This window comes from Pinus tabuliformis, chromosome 2_1 (assembly GCF_031772625.1).
Source record: "Pinus tabuliformis cultivar Carrire ecotype Pingquan chromosome 2_1, CPIR1, whole genome shotgun sequence".
NCBI classification, from domain to species: Eukaryota; Viridiplantae; Streptophyta; class Pinopsida; order Pinales; family Pinaceae; genus Pinus; species Pinus tabuliformis.
In genome coordinates, this window is record NC_142299.1 from 491,045,516 (window position 1) to 491,067,499 (window position 21,984).

Below are 21,984 nucleotides of genomic sequence, written 5' to 3' on the forward strand. Positions count from 1 at the left end.
AGTAACAACGCCGTCTAAAACGATGAAATGCAAAGCTCAGGAATGACCAAAAGCACAGATATCCATAACCCTAATATCCCTTCTACCTGGTATCAAATTCTTCTTCCTCACATCCGACATACCTTTTGCAAACCCCAAAACCAGTCCTGACGCAGGGTTACCCTTGCTTTACCCACAGTATGCGTATAGACCTATGCATAAACCATTTTCTGCCCAGGAATTTATATGATGTTCCGGTCAAAGGTTCATTATAAATAACAATGGTTTAAGGCCCCCTTAATTAGAATTCATGTGGAATGATTAATTTATTAACCACATAGTCTAGCCCTTCCAATCCTTTCTATTGGGACTTAATACATCCTCATAAACCTTTATTATTTCTTATGGCCGCACATATATCCAAACCCCACTTTATAACTTTGGGTTATAATTGGAAAACCATTAAAACCCTTCTATTGGCGTTTTAATACATTATAATTCTCCTATAAGAGAATACACATAAAAACATGCATAACATACCTTTTTCCGCCTTTCCTCGGCCTTTGCACATTTCCCAAGAATTGCCTTTATTGCAATCGCTCATCGCAGTTTACCATGGTCATACCACATATATGCTCTTATCACCCCTCCGACTCCGATATGCGACTATTGGAAGCGTTTAAATGACGCTTAAGCCTCAAAAGATTCGGGCACAACACTTTAACAAAATACAAAGGAAATACACAAAATCCCGCTCCGAAACACATAAGCGGATCTCAAAATCTATACACCTGCATTCATATTTATCGTCGGGTCTGCCTTCCATATTAAACCTTCTGCTGCGCTACTCCTCCTTTGATCTCCGATCAAATCTTGACCGTTGATCTGGATCTCGATCCGACGGTTGTTGATTCAACCAATCAACAAACTTGCTCGACAGATCCTCCACTGTTGATCTACATTTCGTGGATCCAATGGTCCACGATGATTTCAGGTGGACAAGTAGCACGAAGAATAACCGCCCAAAAAAGCGGTTTCCTCTCACCTCCTCACTGCTACGTGTCGCTCGGTTAGTGGAATCGAGTAACTACCCTTCAATAACACTTACCACTCAGAGCCCATGCGAAATACCATTTCCTGTTGTGAAACCACTTTTTCGCTGGTTATCTTCTGTGCTCTTCCACCATGCGATGACCGTTGATCTATGAGCTCCAACGGTTGCTATGCATTGACACTCTACTCCTCCACTATTCTGTTTGCTTATGATTTTACGTTATTTCTTCAGCGTTTCTGTGGTTCCAGGTTTCTTCAAAGTTCTGATCCCTTGGCTGTTTCACTGCGCACTTCCTCCTGAGCTTTGGCTTTGATATTTCTAATAGATTCAACGATCCATTATGATCCTCCTCTTCATGTATTTCTCTGTGTAATCGCCGAACTTCGCCTGCAACTCTCTGTTACACAAAATATGCTAATTCATTCATTCATCATTCAATATTCGATAACACACTTATACAAATTGGAATTTGAATTTCTGTGCATATATATATATATATATATATATATATATCAAACAATTACATATTGAGACTCTCTATCTCTCCTTGGCCTGATCTTCTAATTAATGGCCTTTGTTACATCATCTTCCTGTAGGCTTACAAACACCTCTATCTATCTAATTATTTAACTCTCTCTCTCTGTCTCTACCCTCTGTCTATGTCTTTTAAGCTTACATTTATACCCTCTATCTATGCCTTTTAAGCTTACATTTATACAAAAAGGGATTCTAAAACCAATTCCTGGTTTAGATCCATAAGCTTCTCAACAAAATCCTAAAATATCTTTCTCATCCCTAAGAATTCTCTCAAATCCATAAAATCATGAATTGACTCCTAATATAAGATTTACAATCAATTCTCAATGCTCTCTCACTCAACTATCCTAAATCTCTCATGTTTTCCTACATTCGAGAACATTTACAATTATGCCTCACAATATTCAATTAAATCCTATTCTAGCTTCTCTCATTAAAATCACTCAAAATCTTAGTAATTACATTAATTCTATACTTAGGAAACCATCCTATGTCTACTAGAATACAATAATGATGTTGAGCTAAATGCTCGTGCATCAAGTCCTTGCATCAAGTCCTCGACCGATCAAGATTCAATCAATTTTATAAAGCATGAGTATCATCGATTTGATGTTTATATAACAAAAAGGGTCAAGACTTATTCTACAACTCAGTGTGAAAGTGATAAGTAAGTGTTTATGCTAGTTTTAAATAAAAATAAAATATTTTTTAAATAAAAAATTATTTTAGACTATAAAACAAATATCATATACATATTTAATTAGTTGTTTATATGACCTAATATAATTTCATGTAAATTAATTAGAAATTAATATATATGTGAGAGAGAAAAAAATAAGATATTTAAATTTTATATTTTAAAAAATATTTAAATAAGTGATATCAACTTCGTATATATCTATATATAGAAAAACACTCAATACACATGTTATGTAATCTCTATAACATTCAAAAATACAATTTAAATAATAAAAAAATACATATTATTTTTTTGCACTTTTTACACTTTAAAAAATTTAATCCCTCTTAACTCATATTAAATCCATAGTTAAAATAAATCTATACTAGTGATATCAACTTTTCAGAATTTAAAACTTTTAAATTCATGCCATGCAAACATTGTGCAGGGTAGTTTTTCCCAATTTAAAAGGCTTTTGGATTCATGCAATACAAACATTGTCAATGGCTTTTCTGAAAGTGAATGGTGTCCATGTTAAAGTCTTCATCCTGGAGTTGAATTTAACTGGATTGTAAAATTTGGAAATATTTAGTAATTGGATTGATAGAAGTCAAGTAAATTGTTTAACAGGGCCCTTATCAGTCTCCAATTTTTTTTTTGAAATTCTACAAATTCCACCTTAGATAAAATATTGGAACCGTGTTGAAGAACCAGAAACTCCATATTCACAATAATATGATAATTGTTCCACAATATGATTTATTATTCACAATAAAATCTTGAAAGTGAATGGTGTCCATGTTAAAGCCTTCACACTGGAGTTGAATTTAACTGGATTGTAAAATTTGGAAATATTTAGTAATTGGATTGATAGAAGTCAAGTAAATTGTTTAACCGGGCCCTTATCAGTCTCCAATTTTTTTTTGAAATTCTACAAATTCTACCTTATCAGTCTCCAATTTTTTTTTTGAAATTCCACAAATACTACCTTAAATAAAATATTGGAGCCGTGTTGAAGAACCAGAAACTCCATATTCACAATAATATGATAATTGTTCCACAATATGATTTATTATTCACAATAAAATCTTTACTAGCTTCACAAAACAAACCGATTCGATATTATGGATCTGAAAGGCACATACAGGAAAGCACACTGATATGAAAATATGGAAGAGGACAGATGAATCAGTTGACTTCAATTTCAATTTTCATCTGAACCCCATAACGCCACACTGAATATAAAGTTCAAACAACAAAAGAAGCTGAAACCAGTGATCAAATAATGACTAACTTCTTTAGCTAAAGAAGGAAATTATTTTAAATGCTTTGTTGTGGGCAGCTAGTGGTGGTGATGATGGTGGTGTTGTTTTTTGCCATGACCTTCCTTCGTCTGGTGATGCTCGTACAAGGCGTACCCGGTTGCTCCAACTGCAGCAGCTGCTGCAATCTCTGCCTCAATCTTGTGCCTATGAGCGTGCTCTGGATCCTTCTTTGCTTCGTGCATCTCATACTGCATACACAAAATATTATATCAATATTCACATTCATTTTATAACGGTTATCATTATCCTATTGATAATTTAAGCTAATCCTTCCCTTAATTGCAAATTTTGGAAATATTTCTGTTCATCCTATTACGAAATATTGCAGAAATCAATAATCAAGTTAAATTTAACAGTTGTTTACCAAAAAAATCACAAGTTTAAACTTTAAATCCCATCGATTGAATTTATTGGCATTATCAACCATCATGATCTCTGTGATATCCCCTATATGTATTGCTTTGTTTTTAATAGATCTCTGTCAGAATTAGCTATGGTATATTAAAATAAATTCAGGTCTGTATATGGGTTGAAAATTGAGATTAAGGACTCGAAAAGATATCTCACCATTGCAAACGCTCCTGCAGCGACTGCTCCCACTTCCGCTACATGCTCCATCTGTTTATGATGTTTCTGCTCCTTCATAGCCCTCTCGTAGTCTACAGCGTACAGATCTGCTCCCTGGGCTGCCGGTTCACCATAGTAAACAATTCCCGGCCTTCTGATTTCCTCTTCGTTCTGATGGTGTCTGCTATGGTGGTGCCCGTGCTCATGATGTTTGTGGTGGTGGTGATGAGACATTTTCTCCTTCAAACACACAGTAATGGAATTCAATCACAGTGGAATGGATACAAAGATTTCTAGTGATTCAGAATATGTAAATGAAGATGAGATTAGAGCAGGCCAGGGAGAGGAGTGTGTTATATAACAAAGAATAGCGCGTCGAAAACTTCAATTTGTAATGTAATTTGATAACGTGGATACGAAGCATTGATTTAATGAGAAATAGATATGCATGATTATTCAAAGGCCGGTGATAGGTTGACATTTATTTTTCTTCAAATGAGGGTTAGGGTAAGGGTATTTGTAGTTTAATGTGCAGAACGTTAACGTGGAGTCCTCTAAATTAAGACTGAGCTTTTTGATTGTTTCTATTTCAGTCAAATTTTTTAGGTGTCATTCATCCAATATGAGGAAATAGGGATGGACTTTGACGGTTTCATTACATCGTTTAGGTAAATTTAATTGTTAAATATAATAACAAATCCCATATACACATACACGCCATTAAAATTCCGCGGAAGGGTGTTTTCAAATTCCTACCATGTGAGAATACCCCAGATAGCTTCCCAACATTTTCCATTGAAAAATTCAAAGAAAAGTCACGATCTGGATCATTTGATAACGTGATTATGAAATAATGACACATTAAGTAATTAATAAATAGATAGCGTGTCTGTCAGTGCTTATCATTGCTTTTGTTAAGATAATGCATATCCATGGAAGATCTGGAACCAGGTAGACTGGGTCGCTTATGTTAAAATTAACGCGGATCAAGGGGTCTCTGCCTCCCCTCCGTCCCACTTTTTAATGTTTCTTTTGGAAACTTCCATGTAATGTTTGTTACGCGGCATATGACCTCAGCTCGGCCTCGAACAGTTGCAGAAAGCAAATTTAATTACGTTGGCACTTTTTTGAACAGGTCTTACGTAAACGTGTTTACGTTTTGTAGTCTAATTTGCCCCTAACGGGGTATTTTTTAGTAGTCAAAATATTAAAAAAGGAAAGTGTTTTTTAGTAGTCAAAAAAATATAAAAAAGAACCGTAAATTTGGAGTTTCCCCGAAAGTTTATGATGAGCTCCCGCGTCAATCGATGAGCAATTTTGTTTTCTCGGCCTTCTTATGCATAGGTCAATCAAACAAGATTGTTGTGAACCTCATGCACAATTATAAGCATTTTTTAATAAGATTTATAATGAGTTTGCATAGTGCATGGAGCTAACATAAACAAATGAGCACATATAAGATAAAATTTTATTTAATTGTAAAATGTTGTTATTAGAATTGAATAAGGCTTATAGTTAGTGTTATTTTCGCTTAATTTAATTATTGAATTTTGAAAAAAATGATATAACAATTTATGACATATATTTGGAGGGTTATGTTTAAATTTAAAATGTTTTTTTCTTTTAATTAATGTATTTTTTTTCTTTATAGATAATATTCTTTATTAAAGTCTTCCATCTTTTGTGACAATCCACACTTATAAAACAAATACCATATATACATATGCATAGATAAATGCTAAGATTAAGATAATATTGTTCATTAGAGGCTTCAATAATTAATAACCATAATTATATTACCTATTTAATCAATCATATGTTTTGATGATGATAAACGAATACTATGTTTCCTTTGAGAGTAAGACAATGAGTACCATGATATGACCTATTTAATCAATCATATGTTTTGATGATGATAAACGAATACTATGTTTCCTTTGAGAGTAAGACAACGAGTACCATGATATGGAGCAGATTTAGACTAAACACATATATAGATTAATATAATACATGCACAATAAACAACTATAATATATATATATATATATATATATATATAAAATATGCATACTAAATAGAAACTAATATGCCTACGGAATAGAAACTAAATTAACAATATTATATTCATTCTTCACACAAAGCCAACATGGCAATCTATATATATAAATAAAAAACAAAATCATATTATTATTGGAAATTAGGCAACAATAAATATACCTAGCATAGATATATTGTAACAAACATACAATTTTTTTTTTTTACTTTGGTGAATTATGCATTCCAATACCTAGCTCAATTCACTAGGTAATTAATTGGGAATATATATATATTGTAACAAATATACAATTTTTTTTTTTTTACTTTGGTGAATTATGCATTCCAATACCTAGCTCAATTCACTAGGTAATTAATTGGGAATATATATATATATATATTCCCAATTAATTAATTAATTCATGAGGTAATTAATTGGGTATATATATAGAGTATGTTAGGTGTTTAATTATGGTTTGTAAAGTCTTGCCTTCATAAAACAAGAATAAATAAAGCATACACCCTTATTTGATCTAAAGCTAGTGGCGAAAATATCAAGCTGTCAAGAGTTTAACACATTTAAGGCTCGATTGTACATCTCTCTGGATAATTCTTAGACCCTAATAGGTGTTACACTATCCCCCATTGATCTATACTCTGATGATCCAACGACTAGGATCTGGCTAGAGGGTTTGAGGTATCTAACTGCTTTCCCCAACAAAACACTTTCCGGCATTTCGAACAGTGTTTGATGGGAGGAAGGCTCTACAACCAGTAAGGTTTTCTGAGCATACTAATTTGCTTATACTTGTTTTCTCAATCAACCAAATGATTTATGTCTGGAGCCTAACTTAGAATCGTCGGTTGGTTCTTACAGGGGCAGCTATAGCTCTCGGCGGTTATTTCGGTTTTCCCTTTCTGAACTAGATGGTAATTTTGCTGCAGAAAAATGCCCTTCGTCTCTTTGCAGGCAACCCGACCTCAAATCGCCTTGCACAAGGAACCGAAGATGGCCATCTTGCAGGTATGAATGTTGGCTCACAAATTTGGCGGTTAATGTTCTTTCTTTGTTTTAATACTTGCTAATCATGGTCGGCACCTCACTGGTAGAGACTCTGCCACAACTCTGCTCAACAATTTCATTTTCATTTAAGGTAAATAATGGTTCTCAAGGTTTATTTCCTTTGCATTTTTGGGGTACAAACCCTTGCTATTGTTTCTGACCTCATTGTTGCCTTTACAGGTGAGGAACCCAACCTTCTATTGCTATTCACTATGGGTTCGATTCGCCGAGAATATTTCTAACCAACCAGTGCCATACATTTTGTTTCTTCCAGGTTGGTTCCCTTTTTCTGCTGTTTTACATTTCGGATTCCAGTGGTGGATCATGCTACCCGACTTTATCGAAGAAAGTTTAGGGTTTTATACTGTGGTTAATATTTTGTTAAGCCAAAGACTCTAGCAGATTTCTGGGCTTTGGCTAGGGCATCTACGCCCATGATTGGTTGTGTAATTTAAATTTTATCTAATTATGGGCAAACCAGTTAAAATGTTGTTTTGTTTTGACTGTACAATCTTGATTCTAAGTGCATAACGATTTCCAAATTTGTGTTTATGTACATAATGTCTTCATTGAAGAAATATTGGGTCTGACTGTCCCCATTTTGGTTTTTCCTAGCAAATTTTCATTAAATTAGGAGATCTTCTCCTTTCTGGTTTAGCTAAGTTAGTATTTTCTTTCCTGTGTCCTTGGTTGTTGAGAGACGGGGTTTCCTTGTCAAGAATACAGTTAAATTATGTTTCGGTATTTTCGTGGTGTGGTTTGTAGCACTGGAATCTTAGCTAGTTTGCATTGACTAATAATTTCTATTATTTACATGAAACATCATCCTTTGGTTTTTTGTCAAAAGAGAAATTTATTCGATTGTTTTCCTCTTATTTTCAATAACGCACATACTCATCATTTTCAAATAGAACTACACATCTATAAATTTTCTTTATTATTTGTAACAATATCACAGGTAATTTAACAGAGAACATGCTATAAAAAAAGAAAAGACATCTGAATCTTAACTCAATATATTAATGCTGTCTATATAGAAAACCTACAATGTGTTTCTCTTTTTGTAACAAATAACTTTCAAGTTGTTCTTATCTTTTGTTCACAGACCTGTATAAACAATTAAAATATTTTTTGATGATATAATGAGAAACTTATCTGTTTCCTTCGTTTTCTTAGCCTCTCTTCTTTAGAAGATATCTCCACCTAGCCACGAGTCTAGTTATGACGTCCATAATCTCCCCTAAGCTCTTTTCCTCCAGACAATGGTTTACACTTTGTAGATTGAGTCACTTCGAAACATCAAGACTGTAAGTCCAGTTTTGAGTCCCCACCCTTTTCGGGTTGTTTCCATGGCTCCCACTGGTTTATTTCACCCAGCTCAAGGAGTTTCTATGGAATAATTGGCAGTCCTTGCCTTCTCAATCATTTTTTCCTCTTTTCCTCCTAGATTCTTCCAACCCCCAGGCTTTCTCAAATCCCTCCTCTTGAAGGAAAAGGGTGTGTAACCAACAATAATTGTCTTAGGAGGTTTATTTAACCAATTTTGTATTTTCGGAAATATATTTATTTTTTTATCACATAATATTTATAAAGTTACTTTGGCTAACTCAGCCATGAGTTCTTTCATGTTTTTGTTGGAACAACAATATAACAGAGAAATAAAAGTTTTACAGTAAAAGTAAAATAGTAAGCAGTAAAATAAATTTTCCATGTAGTTTGGGGTGTTACATCTCCCCCTTCTTATGAGGAACATCGTCCCTGGTGTTCATTTTCAATTTATAAAAATAAAGCAGGATAAGCTTTACACATAAAATCCTCGTCTTCCCAGGTAGCCTCTTCTGGGCCAAAGTGATTCCACTGCACTTTAACTTGGGTGATGACTTGCCTTCGTAATGTTGTTTCTATCTGATTGAGAATACAAGGGGACTCTACCAGGAACTCTCCTTCTGGTTCGACCTATCCATTATCATGAATTATCATCAGTTTATTTTGAAACTTGATATATACATATCTATATACATAAACATAATTTATAATTCAATTCATTAATTGAATTACTTGTACATTTTCCCAGTTAATTATATGCTTAGGATCGTACACATATTTTTTTAGTAGAGAAACATGAAAGACATTGTGGATCTGTAAATAGCTTGGTAGCGCAAGTTTGTGTGCTACCGGCCCAATTTGTTCCAAGCCCAATTTGTTCCAATATCTAAAAAGAACCGCAGTACCAAGGTGCTAATTTAGCACATGCTCTCTACTGTAGAGTGCTTTTCTTTGGCTTACTTCGTAAGTATACATGATCCCCTTCCTTAAATTATCTGTAGGTTATCTTCTTATTTGCATAAGCTTTTTGCCTATCCTGGCCAGCCTTCAAATTCTGATGAACCTTTCTATCTGTTTGCTCCATCTCGATTAGCATATCAAGACCCAGTGCCAATTTGTTGATAGGGCTGCCCCAGTCCATGGGTGCCCTACATTTCCTCCCATACAGTACCTCGAAGGGGCTCATTCTTAGTGACTCATGGTATCCTTTGTTATAAGCAAATTCAACGAGGTGGAGGTAATCCTCCCATTTTCTTGGTTGCTGCATCACAAACATTCTTAAAATATCTTCTAGAACTTGGTTGACTCGTTCAGTCTACCCATCCATTTGGGGATGGAGGCTGTGATGAATTGAATTTGCGTACCCAAACTAGAGAAAAAATTCTTCCCAAATGCAGATGTAAACTTTACATCCCAATCTGAGATTACTACTTTGGGTATCCCATGTAGCCTGAATATTTCTCTCATAGATATGTCAAAAATTTTAGTAGTCTTATAGGTGGATTTTACTGGTATAAAATGAATGACCTTGTTTAGTTTTTAAACTACAACCATTATAGAATCATGTTTCTTTCTGGTTCTTGGCAGACGTGTAATAAAGTCCAAAGTGATTGTTTCCCACTTCCACTCAGGAATAGGCAAGGGGTGCAGTAACCCAACGGGATGTTGATGTTCTGCTTTCACTTGCTGACATTCTAAACATTTAGCTAAATATTCTTTAATGTCTGTTCTTAGGTCTGGCCAGAAGTAATTTTTCTTAATAGATGTAAACAATTTCTGATATCCCGGATGAGCAGCGCACGCTTTCCTGTGAAAGTCATCCATTATAAATTGTTTAATAAAATTATGATTAGGAACATAGATGCGATTCATGAAGGTTAATAATTTATCTTATTTTATTCTATAATCAGATTTTTCCCCGCTACCTTGGGCACTATTGGCTTGTTGCAATAAGAAAATATATTCGGGGTCTTTATGAGATATTTCTTTAATTATATTAGAAAAATTTGACTTTACTTGACTATAATGTAATTCATATATGCAGTGTAACTTTCTTCTTAGTACATCAACAACTCGGTTTTCTTTCCCTTTAAGGTGTTTTATTTCAAAATCAAATTCACTTAAAAAGGTTGACCACCTAGCTTGACGAGCATTTAAACTGGGCTGGCTAAAGAAGCTCATAAGACTGACGTGATCCATTAATAACAGGAACTTCTTACCCAACAAGTAGTGTCGCCACACCTTCAAAGCATGTACTACTACTGTCAATTCTAAATCGTAGGAAGAGTAATTTGTTCATGGTCTTTTAGCTTGCGATATTTGTAAGCTATAATCTTATCTTATTGCGTTAATACTCCCCCAACGCCTTCCTTACAAGCATCTGTGCATACCACAAATGATTTTTCCGGATCTGCAACCTTTAGCACAGGTGAAGTGGTAAGTAAATGTTTCAAACATTCAAAACTTTGTTGGCATTCAATAGTCAACCAAAAATTCCTTCCTATCTTTTGTAATGAGGTTATAGGAAAGGCAATTTTCGAGAACCCTTCATAAACCGAGGATAATAGCCCACTAGTACCATAAAGGATCTAATATCTGCAACATTCTTTGGGATGTGCCATTCCATAATGGTTTTGATCTTTTCTGGGTCCACTATGATACCTTCTGCTGAAATAACATGACCAATATATTGTATTTGGCCTTTGTAAAAATCACATTTGTTGTATTTAGCATACAACTGATTATCCCACAGATTTCACCAGAAAATTCTCAAGTGCTTTTCATGCTCATCTGATTTCTTAGAATAAATTAGGATATCATTAATGAAAATCAACACAAATTTGTCTAGGTATGGTTGGAAAATACCATTCATCAAGCTCATAAAAGCTGCAGGGGCGATCGTAAGACCAAAGGGTAGTACTATGAACTCATAATGACCATAACGATTTCGAAAGGCTGTCTTACAAATGCCTTCATCCTTAATTATTATTTGATGATACCCAGATCGTAGGTCTATGTTTGCAAATATGCCACCCCCTTGAACCTGGTCAAACAAATCATCAATTCGGGGTAAGGGGAATTTATTTTTGATGGTCAGTTTATTTAACTGACGATAATCAATGCACAACCTTAATGTTCTATCCTTCTTTCATACAAATAATACAGGGGATCCCTAGGGAGACACGCTGGGGCAAATTTATCCTTTATCAAGCAGCTCCTGCAACTGTGTTTTGAGTTCACTCAATTCGAGTATGATCATACGATAAGGAGTTCTTGAAACATGAGTTGCACTTGGAACTAACTCTATGATGAAATCAATATCTCGCTTGGGTGGTATCCCGGGTATGGATTTAGGAAATACATCCACAAATTCTTGGATGATAGGAATATCAAGAGAAGTCATCTTGTCTTTAGAATTAGGATAACCCATATGTACCACATAAATTTGGCAACCTTTTCTGATGCATTTTCCTAGATGATTAGTAGTAATAGGGTGTAACTTAATGTTTTTCTTAATTCATTGAATTTCTTTTCTTTGTCCTAAGTCTTCAAGGAAACTAACAATTTTCTACTGATAATCTACCAAGGACCAGTGACTTTCTAGCCAATACATTCCTACTAATACATCGTATGAACTTAAGGGAAGTACATTTAAATTAAAAAAAATCTATTGTCGCGAAATGTCAATAGGACAACCTTCTGTTTTTGTAGTTACCCTTCGCTTAGCACCAGTGGCTAATTGAACTAACTAGGGTTTTTGAAACTTGATACTTTGTAAGTGACATTTTTCTATAATTTTTGGGATAACATAGCTCAAACTAGCACCTGGATCAATCAGAGTAAATAGGTTTTTCAGTAATCTTACCTTTAGATTCTATCATGGTGGGTTGATATTTCACTTGATGATCATCCAACGCTGCATTAATCCTGAGCATGCTTCTTAACACCTCCCAAAAGTAGATGCTTCTTGCACATTTGTAACCTACTCTGTTCTTGTTCGGTGTGGGCAGTTCTTATAGTAGTGAAATTCTCTACAACCCCAACACTGCAAAGGTGGCTTCTGCTGCTAGTCATTTGTAGGTTTACTACCCGCTTCTGATTGTCTATTTTCACTTTATGCTAGGAGCTTCGGAGGGTTCCTCACTGGAAACTTATTGGGCATCCTTTGATGTAAATTCCTTCCAATAATAGCCTTCACCTGCTTACTAGCTAGTAGATTCCTAATCCCTTTTCAGTTCAAGCCACCTTTGGTACCTTCATTTTTCTGTCTCATTTGCTGATAGCAAATACGTGCTTTTCCGTATAGCTTCATCCTCATTTTCGGATAATCAAACTCCAGTTTGTCGTTCAAAACGTTAGGTAGACTACTGATGAAGCATTAAATCATAGCTTTTTCCTCCTGCATGTATGGTACGTATTGCAGCAAGGAGGTAAATTGTGTTACAAACTTGTCCATGGTTAAGAATCCTAGTTTCAAATCATGAAACACTTCCACTTTCTTGTCATAGTAACGCTCTGTTAGGGATTTATCCTTGAAATGTTTGTGAAATTTTTCCCAAGTAACTTGTTGTTCTTCAATTTTCCGCACAATTTTTATTTCTTCCCACCACAGAGTGGCCTTACCTCGTAGTTGATATATAGCCAATATGGCCCTCAGAATATCATCATACTTGTAGATATGGAAATATTTATCCATATCAATCAACCATGCTACCACTGCTTCTTCAGTTTCACCTTCAAAGATCGGGGGCTTTATTTTTTTAAATTCTCCCTAGAGTTCATTTTTCTGCCTTTTTTCTTTTCAGTAGTCAGAGACATTATTAGAACATCCTTCCTATTTATTCTGTCCCCTTGCCAACTTGGCATTATCTTCTCTATGATGGAAGGTTGCGGTTTTATTCCTATTACTGACACTGGGTTAAGTCCACGCTGATTCTGTCGATCAGACAAACTTTTTAAAATCCTCTCTTGCTCCTACTGCAACCTTTTGCTATCAATTCTCAAACTAATCATTTCAACACGTAACTGTTGGACAATTTTCAACAGGGCAGGATTGGCATGGCGGGTTTATTCTCCCAGTTGTATCCGCATTTCCAGATCAGCCCCTACATAAGGTGTGTCTGACCGGTTCGACGGTCTAGATCCTCTCTACATTCTATGTGTTCAATTATCCACACACTGTCTCATTTTAGTTCCCAGAAGCCTCAGTGTCATAACCTAGGCTCTGATACCATATACAACAAACATACAAACCCTTAATTTTTTTTTTACTTTGGTGAATTATGCATTCTAATACCTAGCTCAATTCACGAGGTAATTAATTGGAAATATATATATATATATATATAGTGTATGTAATATGTTTAATTATTTTTTGGATATTAATGCTCCAAAATAATGGTTTGTAAGGTCTTGCCCTCATAAAACAAGAATAAATAAAGCATACACCCCTACTTGGTCTAAAGTTGGTGGCAAAAATATCAAGCTGTCAGGCATTTAACACATTTAAGGCTCGATTATACATCTCTCTGGATAATTCTTAGACCCTAATAGGTGTTACACTATTCGCCATTGATTTATACTTTGATGACCCAATGGCTAGGATCTGGCTGGAGGGTTTGAGGTATCTAACTACTTTCCCCAACCCGACACTTTTCGGCATTTCAAACAATGTTTGATGGGAGGAAGGCTCTACAACCGGTAAGGTTTTCTGAGCATATTGGATTTCTTATACTTGATTTCTTAATCAACCAAATGATTTATGTCTGGAGCCTAACTTAGAATCGCTGGTTGGTTCTTACATGGGAAACTGTGGCTCTCGGCAGTTTTTCCGGTCGGCCCTTTCTAAACTAGATGGTAATTTTGTTGCAGAAAAATGCCCTTCGTCCTTTGTAGGCAACCCAACCTCAGATCGTCTTGCATGAGGAACCAAAGGTGGCCATCTTGAAGGTATGAATGTTGTCTCACATATTTGGCAGTTAATGTTCTTTTTTTGTTTTAATACCTGCTAATCATGGTTGGCGCCTCACTGGCAGAGACTCCGTGACGACTCTGCTCAATGATTTCATTGTCATTTTAGGTAAAGAATTGTTCTCAAGGTTTATATCCTTTGCATTTTCGGGATACCAACCCTTGCTGCTGTTTCTGACCTCGATGTTGCCTTTATAGGTGGGGGACCCAACCGTCTATTACTATTCACTACAGGTTCGAGTCACCGGGAATATTTCTAACCAACCGGTGCCATACATTTTGTTTCTTTGAGGTTGGTTCCCTCTTTCTGTTTGTTTTACATTTCAGATTCGAGTGGTGGTTCATGCTGCTCAGCTCTATCAGAGAAAGTTTAGGGTTTTATACTATGGTTAATATTGTGTTAAGCCAGAGACCCTGGCAGATTTTTGGGCTTAGCTAGGGCATCTATGCCCATGAATGGCTGCGTAATTTAAATTTTATCTGATTTTGGGGAAACCAGTTGAAATGTTATTTTGTTTTGACTATACAAGCTTGATTCTGAGTGCAGAATGATTTTCGAATTTCTGTTTATGTACATAATGTCTCCATTGAAGAAATACTGGGTCTGACTGTCCCCATTTTGGTTTTTCCTAGAAAAATTCCATTAACTTACAAAGATATTCTCCTTTCTTGTTTAGCTAAGTTAATATTTTCTTTCCTGTGTTCTTGGTTGTTGAGAGACGGGGTTTCGTTGTCGAATTTATAGTTAAATTCTATTATGGTATTTTCATGGTGTGGTTTGCAGCACTGAAATATTAGCTAGTTTGCATTGACTGATAATTTTTGTTATTTACATGAAACATCATCCTCATATTTATGTCAAAAGAGAGTTATTCTATTGTTTTCCTTTTATTTTCAATAACGCAGATACTGATCATTTTCAAATAAAACTACACATCTGTAAATTTTCTTTATTATTTGTAGCAATATCAAAGGTAATTTAACAGAGAACATGCTATAAATAAAAGACAAGGAACCTTACACTTAACTGAATATATTAATACTGTCTGTATAGAAAACCTAAATTGTGTTTCTCATTCTGTAACAAATAGCTTTCAAGTTGTTCTTATCTTTTCTTCACATACCTGTATAAACAATTAAAATAATTTTTAATGATATAGTGAGAAACTTATCTGTTTCCTTCGTTTTCCTAGCCTCTGTTCTTTAGAATATCTCTCCACCCAGCCACGATTCTGGCTATGACATCCAGAATCTCCCCTGAGCTCTTCACCTCTAGACAATGGTTTACACTGTGTAGATTGAGTCACTCTGAAACATCAAGACTGTAAGTCCAGTTTCGAGTCCCTACCCTTTTCGGGTTGTTTCCATGGCTCCCACTAGTTTATTTCACCTAGATCAAGGAGGTTCTATTGAATTCTTGGCAGTCCTTGCCTTCTCAATAAATTTTTCCTCTTTTCCTCCTAGATTCTTCCAGCCCACAGGCCTTCTCGAATCCCTCCTCTTGAAGGAAAAGGGTGTGTAACCAACAATAACTGTCTCAGGAGGTTTATGTAACCAATTTTCTATTTTCAGAAATATATTTATTTTTTTATCACATATTATTTATAAAGTTACTTTGGCTAACTCAGCCATGAGTTCTTTCATGTTTCCATTGGAACAATAATATAACAGAGAAATACAAGTAAAATAGTAAAAGTAAAACAATAATCAGTAAAATAATCTGTCCATGTAGTTTGGGGTGTTACATATCCCCCCTCTTATGAGGAACACCATCCTTGGTGTTCATTTTCAATTTATAAAAATAAATCAGGATAAGATTTATCCATAAAATCCTCATCTTCCCAGGTGGTCTCTTTCAGGCCAAAGTGCTTCCACTGCACTTTAACTTGGGTGATGACATGCCTTCATAATGTTGTTTCTCTTTGATCGAGAATACAAAGAGGCTCTACTAGGAATTCTCTTTCCGGTTCAACCTGTCCATCATCATGAATTATCATCGGTTTATTTTGAAACTTGATATATACATATCTATTTACACAAAAAAAATTTAGAATTCAATTCACTAATAGAATTACCTGTACATTTTCCTATTTAATTATATTCTTAGGATCGTACACATAATTTTTTAGTAGAGAAACATGAAAGACATTGTGGATTCGTATATAGCTTGTTAGCACAAGTTTGTATGCTACTGGCCCAATTCGTTCCAATATCTTAAAAGGACCGCAATAACGAGGTACTAATTTAGCACATCCTCTCCACTGTAGAGTGCTTTTCTTTGGCTTAATTCATAAGTATACATGATCCCCTTCCTTAAATTCTCTTTAGGTTCTCTTCTTATCGACATAAGATTTTTTCCTATCCTAGGCAACCTTGAAATTTTGACAAACCTTTCTAATTGTTTTCTCCATCTCGGTTAGCATATCAGGACCCAGTGCCAATTTGTTGACAGGGCTACCCCAGTCCAGGGGTACCCGACATTTCATCCCATACAGTACCTCGAAGGGGCTCATTCCTAGTGACTCATGGTATCCATTGTTATAAGAAAATTCAACCAGGTGGAGGTAGTCCTCCCATTTACTTGGCTGTTGCGTCACAAACATTCTTGACATATCTTCCAGAACATGGTTGAATCATTCAATTTGCCTATCTGTTTGAGTATGGTAGGCTGTGATGAACTGAATTGGTGTACCCAAACCAAAGAAAAGAGTTTTCCAAAATGTGAATGTAAACTTTACATCCCGATCTGAGATTACTACTTTGGGTATCCCATGTGGCCTGAATATTTCTCTCATAAATATGTAGGAAATTTCAACAGTCTTATAGGTGGATTTTACTAGTATAAAATGAACGGTCTTGCTTAGTTTTTCAACTACAACCATTATAGAATCATGTTGCTTTTTGGTTCTGGGAAGACCTGTAATAATGTCCAAAGTGATTGTTTCCCACTTCCACTCAGGAAGAGGCAAGGGGTGCAGTAACCAAGCGGGATGTCGATGTTTTTCTTTCACTTGCTAACATTCTAAACATTCAACTAAATATTCTGTAATGTCCGTTCTTATTCCTGGCCAGAAGTAATTTTTATTAATAGCTGTAAATGATTTTTGATATCCCGGATGAGCAACGTACGTTTTCCTGTGAAAGTCGTCCATTATAAATTATTTAATAGAATTTTGATTAGGAACATAGATGCGATTCCTAAAGGTTAATAATTTATCTTGGTTTATTCTATAATCAGATTTTTCCTCACTACCTTGGGCACTATTGGCTTGCTGCCATAAGAAAATATATTCGGGGTTTTTATGAGATATTTCTTTAATTATATCAGAAAAATTTGACTTTACTTGATTGTAATGTAATTCATATATGTAGTGTAAATTTCTTCTTAGTGCATCAATAACTCGGTTTTATTTCCCTTTAAGGTGTCTTATTTCAAAACCAAATTTGCTTAAAAAGGCTGACCACCTAGCTTGACAGGCATTTAAATTGGGCTGGCTAAAGAAGCTCATATGACTGCTGTGATCCGTTAATAACAGGAACTTATTACCCAACAAGTAGTGTTGCCACACCTTCAAAGCATGTACTACTGCTATCAATTCTAAATCGTAGGTAGAGTATTGTTGTTCATGGTCTTTTAGATTGCAAGATTCGTAAGCTATAACCTTAACTTGTTGCGTTAATACTCCCACATGCCTTCCTTACAACATCTGTGCATACCAAAAATGATTTTTCCGGATATGCAACCTTTAGCACAGGTGCAGTGGTAAGTAAATGTTTCAAGTATTCAAAACTCTGCTGGCATTCAACAGTCCATCGAAAATTCCTTCCTATCTTTTGTAATGAGGTTATAGAAAAGGCAATTTTCGAGAACCTTCATAAACTGAGGGTAATAGCCCGCTAGACCCATAAAGGATCTAATATTTGCAACGTTCTTTGGGATGGGCCATTCCATTGTTTTGATCTTTTCTGGGTCCACCACGATACCTTCTGCTCAAATAACATGGCCAAGATATTGTATTTAGCCTTTGTAAAAATCACATTTGTTATATTTAGCATACAACTGATTATCCCACAGAGTTTGCAAGACAATTCTCAAGTTCTTTTCATGCTCTTCCCGGTTCTTAGAATAAATTAGGATATAATCAATAAAAATCAACACAAATTTGTCTAAGTATGGTTGGAAAATACTTTTCATTAAGCTCATAAAAGTTGCAGGGGTGTTCGTAAGACCAAAGGGTAGTACTATGAACTCATAATGGCCATAATGAGTTCGAAAGGCAGTCTTACAAATGTCTTCATCCTTAATTCTTATTTGATGATACCCAGATCGTAGTTCTATTTTTGAAAATACACAAGCCCCTCGAACTTGGTCAAATAAATGATCAATTTGGAGTAAGGGGTATTTATTTTTGATGGTCAGTTTGTTTAACTGACGATAATCAAGGCACAACCTTAAGGTTCCATCCGTCTTTCATACAAATAATACAAGGGCTCCCTAGGGAGACACGCTGGGGCGAATGTATCCTTTATCATGGAGCTCTTGCAGCCGTGTTTTGAGTTCAGTCAATTCGAGTATGCTCATATGGTAAGGAGTTCTTGAAACATGAGCTTCACCTGAAACTAACTCTATGGTGAAATCAATTTCTCGCTTGCGTGGCAGCCCGAGTATGGATTCGGGAAATACATCTACAAATTCTTGGATGACACGAATATCTTCAAGAGAAGTCATCTTGTCTTTAGAATTAGCATAACCGACCTGTACTACATAAATTTGGCAACCTTTTCTGATGCATTTTCCTAGCTGATTAGTAGTAATAGGGCGTAACTTAATGTTTTTCTTAATTCCTTGAATTTCTTTTCTTTGTCTTGATTCATTAAGGAAACTAACAATTTTCTCGTTACAATCTACCATGGACCAGTGACTTTCTAGCGAATCCATTCCTACTAATACATTCTATACTATTTTTCATAAAAATCTTGTAAAAATGAAACTTAATCGAAAACATTGTATTATTTTTTGTCATCATTATAGTATTATATTTAATAAGTATGTATATTATTTTATTTTTCACAATTGTTTATTTGATAAGTAATTAACCTATTTATTATTAAATTAGTGTAGCCATATAAATTAAATGGGTGGTAAAAGTCGATAGGCATTAATCTATAATAAAACATAAAAAACACTTACTCCACTATACATCTCATATTGGTCAGATAAAAAAAATCATAAAAAAAATTAATTTATTATAATTTTATTTTAAATTATAATTATTATTGTTGTTAAGCCCACAAAGGCTCTATAGCTTAGTATGAGGTAGATGTTGTCAACTAACGTTACATTTAAAAATAATAAAATAATACTTACATTAACTAAATAAAAAATAGTAATAGCAAAAAAATCAATTTCAATGATAAATAAAAGGTGAAGTCTAACTTATAGACGAAATGGTTTTTTTCACGACAATTTTTTTGGTTCATTTTAATTAAAATTAGATGGAGATTTTTAAAAACTTGAGTTTAAATTGTTTAATTTGCATAATTTGAGTGCCTCACAGGTTTTTAGAATCCATTTATGCATTCAAAAATGTATTTTAAACAACAAAAAACCTTGAAATTATATTGCTGGATTTTGGTGAATTCCGGTGAAAAAGTCTTTTTCGTTTATAAGTTAGACTACGCCTAAATAAAATAACACGAGATAAATTAATTGAAAGTGAAAAAATTTAATTTACTTTTTGGTATGAGAGATGTAAAAATAATATTAATTAATATGGAGTTTACACATGACATGTAGAAATAGTATTATTGATATTATATAACGTATAAGTCATTCTATATTCACTTGACCTGCAATACTTAAAACAATAATGCATTAATAACAAAAAAGTTTAGATTTTATTTATATTTCGATTATCTAATTGATTTTTTTTTAATCCATGTCAATTTGAATAAAAATGTATCCAAATTTGCAGGATCCTGATTCAAATTCGAGTTCAGATGCAAAAAATATTCTTCCATTTCAAAAACGTCGGAAGCTTTTAGTAGGAGCATATGGGAGAGAGAAGGAGAATGAGTTTGCAAAAATGTTTGATTTAAATGGGGAGCTTATGTTTAATGATCCATAGTTCTTCAACACCAATGTTGAGAAATTTCCCAATGGGATGAAAAGGAAATCTATCTTTTATGAGCTGCCATATTAGGAGCATCTTAAATTTAGTAAACACATACCATTTTTACATGATTAGACGGCTTCCAAAGCCTCTCATGTTCTTTTAGATCCAGATCAAGTATGCCCATTTTACAAATTAAATTTGGGAGGATCGAAATAAGATCTGTACTCCATTTTAACCTGCTTTATTGCAAATTAGAGATTGATTTGAATTTGGAGAGGGTGCTCCATATTGTTGTAAAAAACATGAGCATATAGAAACCCCACAAGGACAAAACGAAAGTTCAACAAAATTGCAGCCTCCTAGTTAGATTGAATTTGATTTGATTATGTTTATAACAATAGATCTATAAAAAACATGAAGGAGGTTGCAAGTAAGCTCTAATACAATGTAAAACTATTTGTATCACTCTTAATGCTCTAATACCAAGTAAAACTATTTGTATTACTCATAATTAACTACAAAACACATAGAAGACCTCCATTTTATATCAATGGACTCAGACTGAGGGTAGTTAAAAATAACTATGACAACTCAACTAATACAAATTTCTATGTGAACTTAAAACTCACAACTCGCTCACAAGAAAATGAAACTAGGGAAAATACCAACTCTAACACTAATTCAAACTCTTGAAATATTAATAATGGATTTGAAATTGTGTCATTAAACCATATATTATATTAAATTTATTGTTAACTAAATTAATATAAAATTTAAAAATAAAAGATATATATATATATATAGATATATATATAGATATTGATTTTTTTAATACTGTGTTTTTGAATAAATAAATTAATTCAAGATTTTAAAAAACCTTTTTGATGTTTCAATTATACACGTTATATAATTCAAATTTAATATTGTTTAACTAAAAAGTTGAGGGTTAAACTATTCAGAGACACTAAAATCATACTAAGAATTTCACAAACACATATAACATCTTAATAGTTTTATTAGCGCATATTGCCTTACTAATTTTTTTCGACGTCCACAAACGAGGATTTTTGACTGCTAATAATTTACAAACCATTTATGAACGATGGAGTGATTTTCACACGAATGACAAATTAAATAAAATAACAAGAATTATTTAGGTTACTATGTGACAATTAATGCACAGGGGTTGTATATGCCCACCGTTGGATAATCTACTTGCTTAAATTCAACGGTGGGCATATACATCCCCTGCGCATTAACTGTCGCGCAACAGGCTGGATAAGTCTTGCCTAAATAAAAGTGTGTGTGCAATAAATACATATATCCGACAAAGA

General features: G+C 34.2%; 1 protein-coding gene and 1 long non-coding RNA gene across 2 annotated transcripts; one reads left to right on the top strand and one right to left on the bottom strand.

Annotated features, from left to right (window-relative positions):
• Positions 1–3,362: 3,362 nt before the first annotated feature.
• LOC149201070 (uncharacterized) lies at positions 3,363–4,569 on the bottom strand. Its single transcript, XM_089399665.1, has 2 exons — positions 4,142–4,569; positions 3,363–3,762 (listed from the first exon to the last, which is right to left on the bottom strand). Exons 1-2 carry the CDS (start codon positions 4,373–4,375, stop codon positions 3,592–3,594), a joined length of 405 nt encoding a protein of 134 aa, XP_089255791.1. The 5' UTR covers positions 4,376–4,569; the 3' UTR covers positions 3,363–3,591.
• Positions 4,570–6,848: 2,279 nt separating this feature from the next.
• LOC149201071 (uncharacterized) lies at positions 6,849–7,706 on the top strand. The gene is made up of 3 exons (XR_016253396.1): positions 6,849–6,949; positions 7,053–7,329; positions 7,513–7,706. It is a non-coding gene; the product is annotated as an uncharacterized LOC149201071 (long non-coding RNA).
• Positions 7,707–21,984: the final 14,278 nt, after the last annotated feature.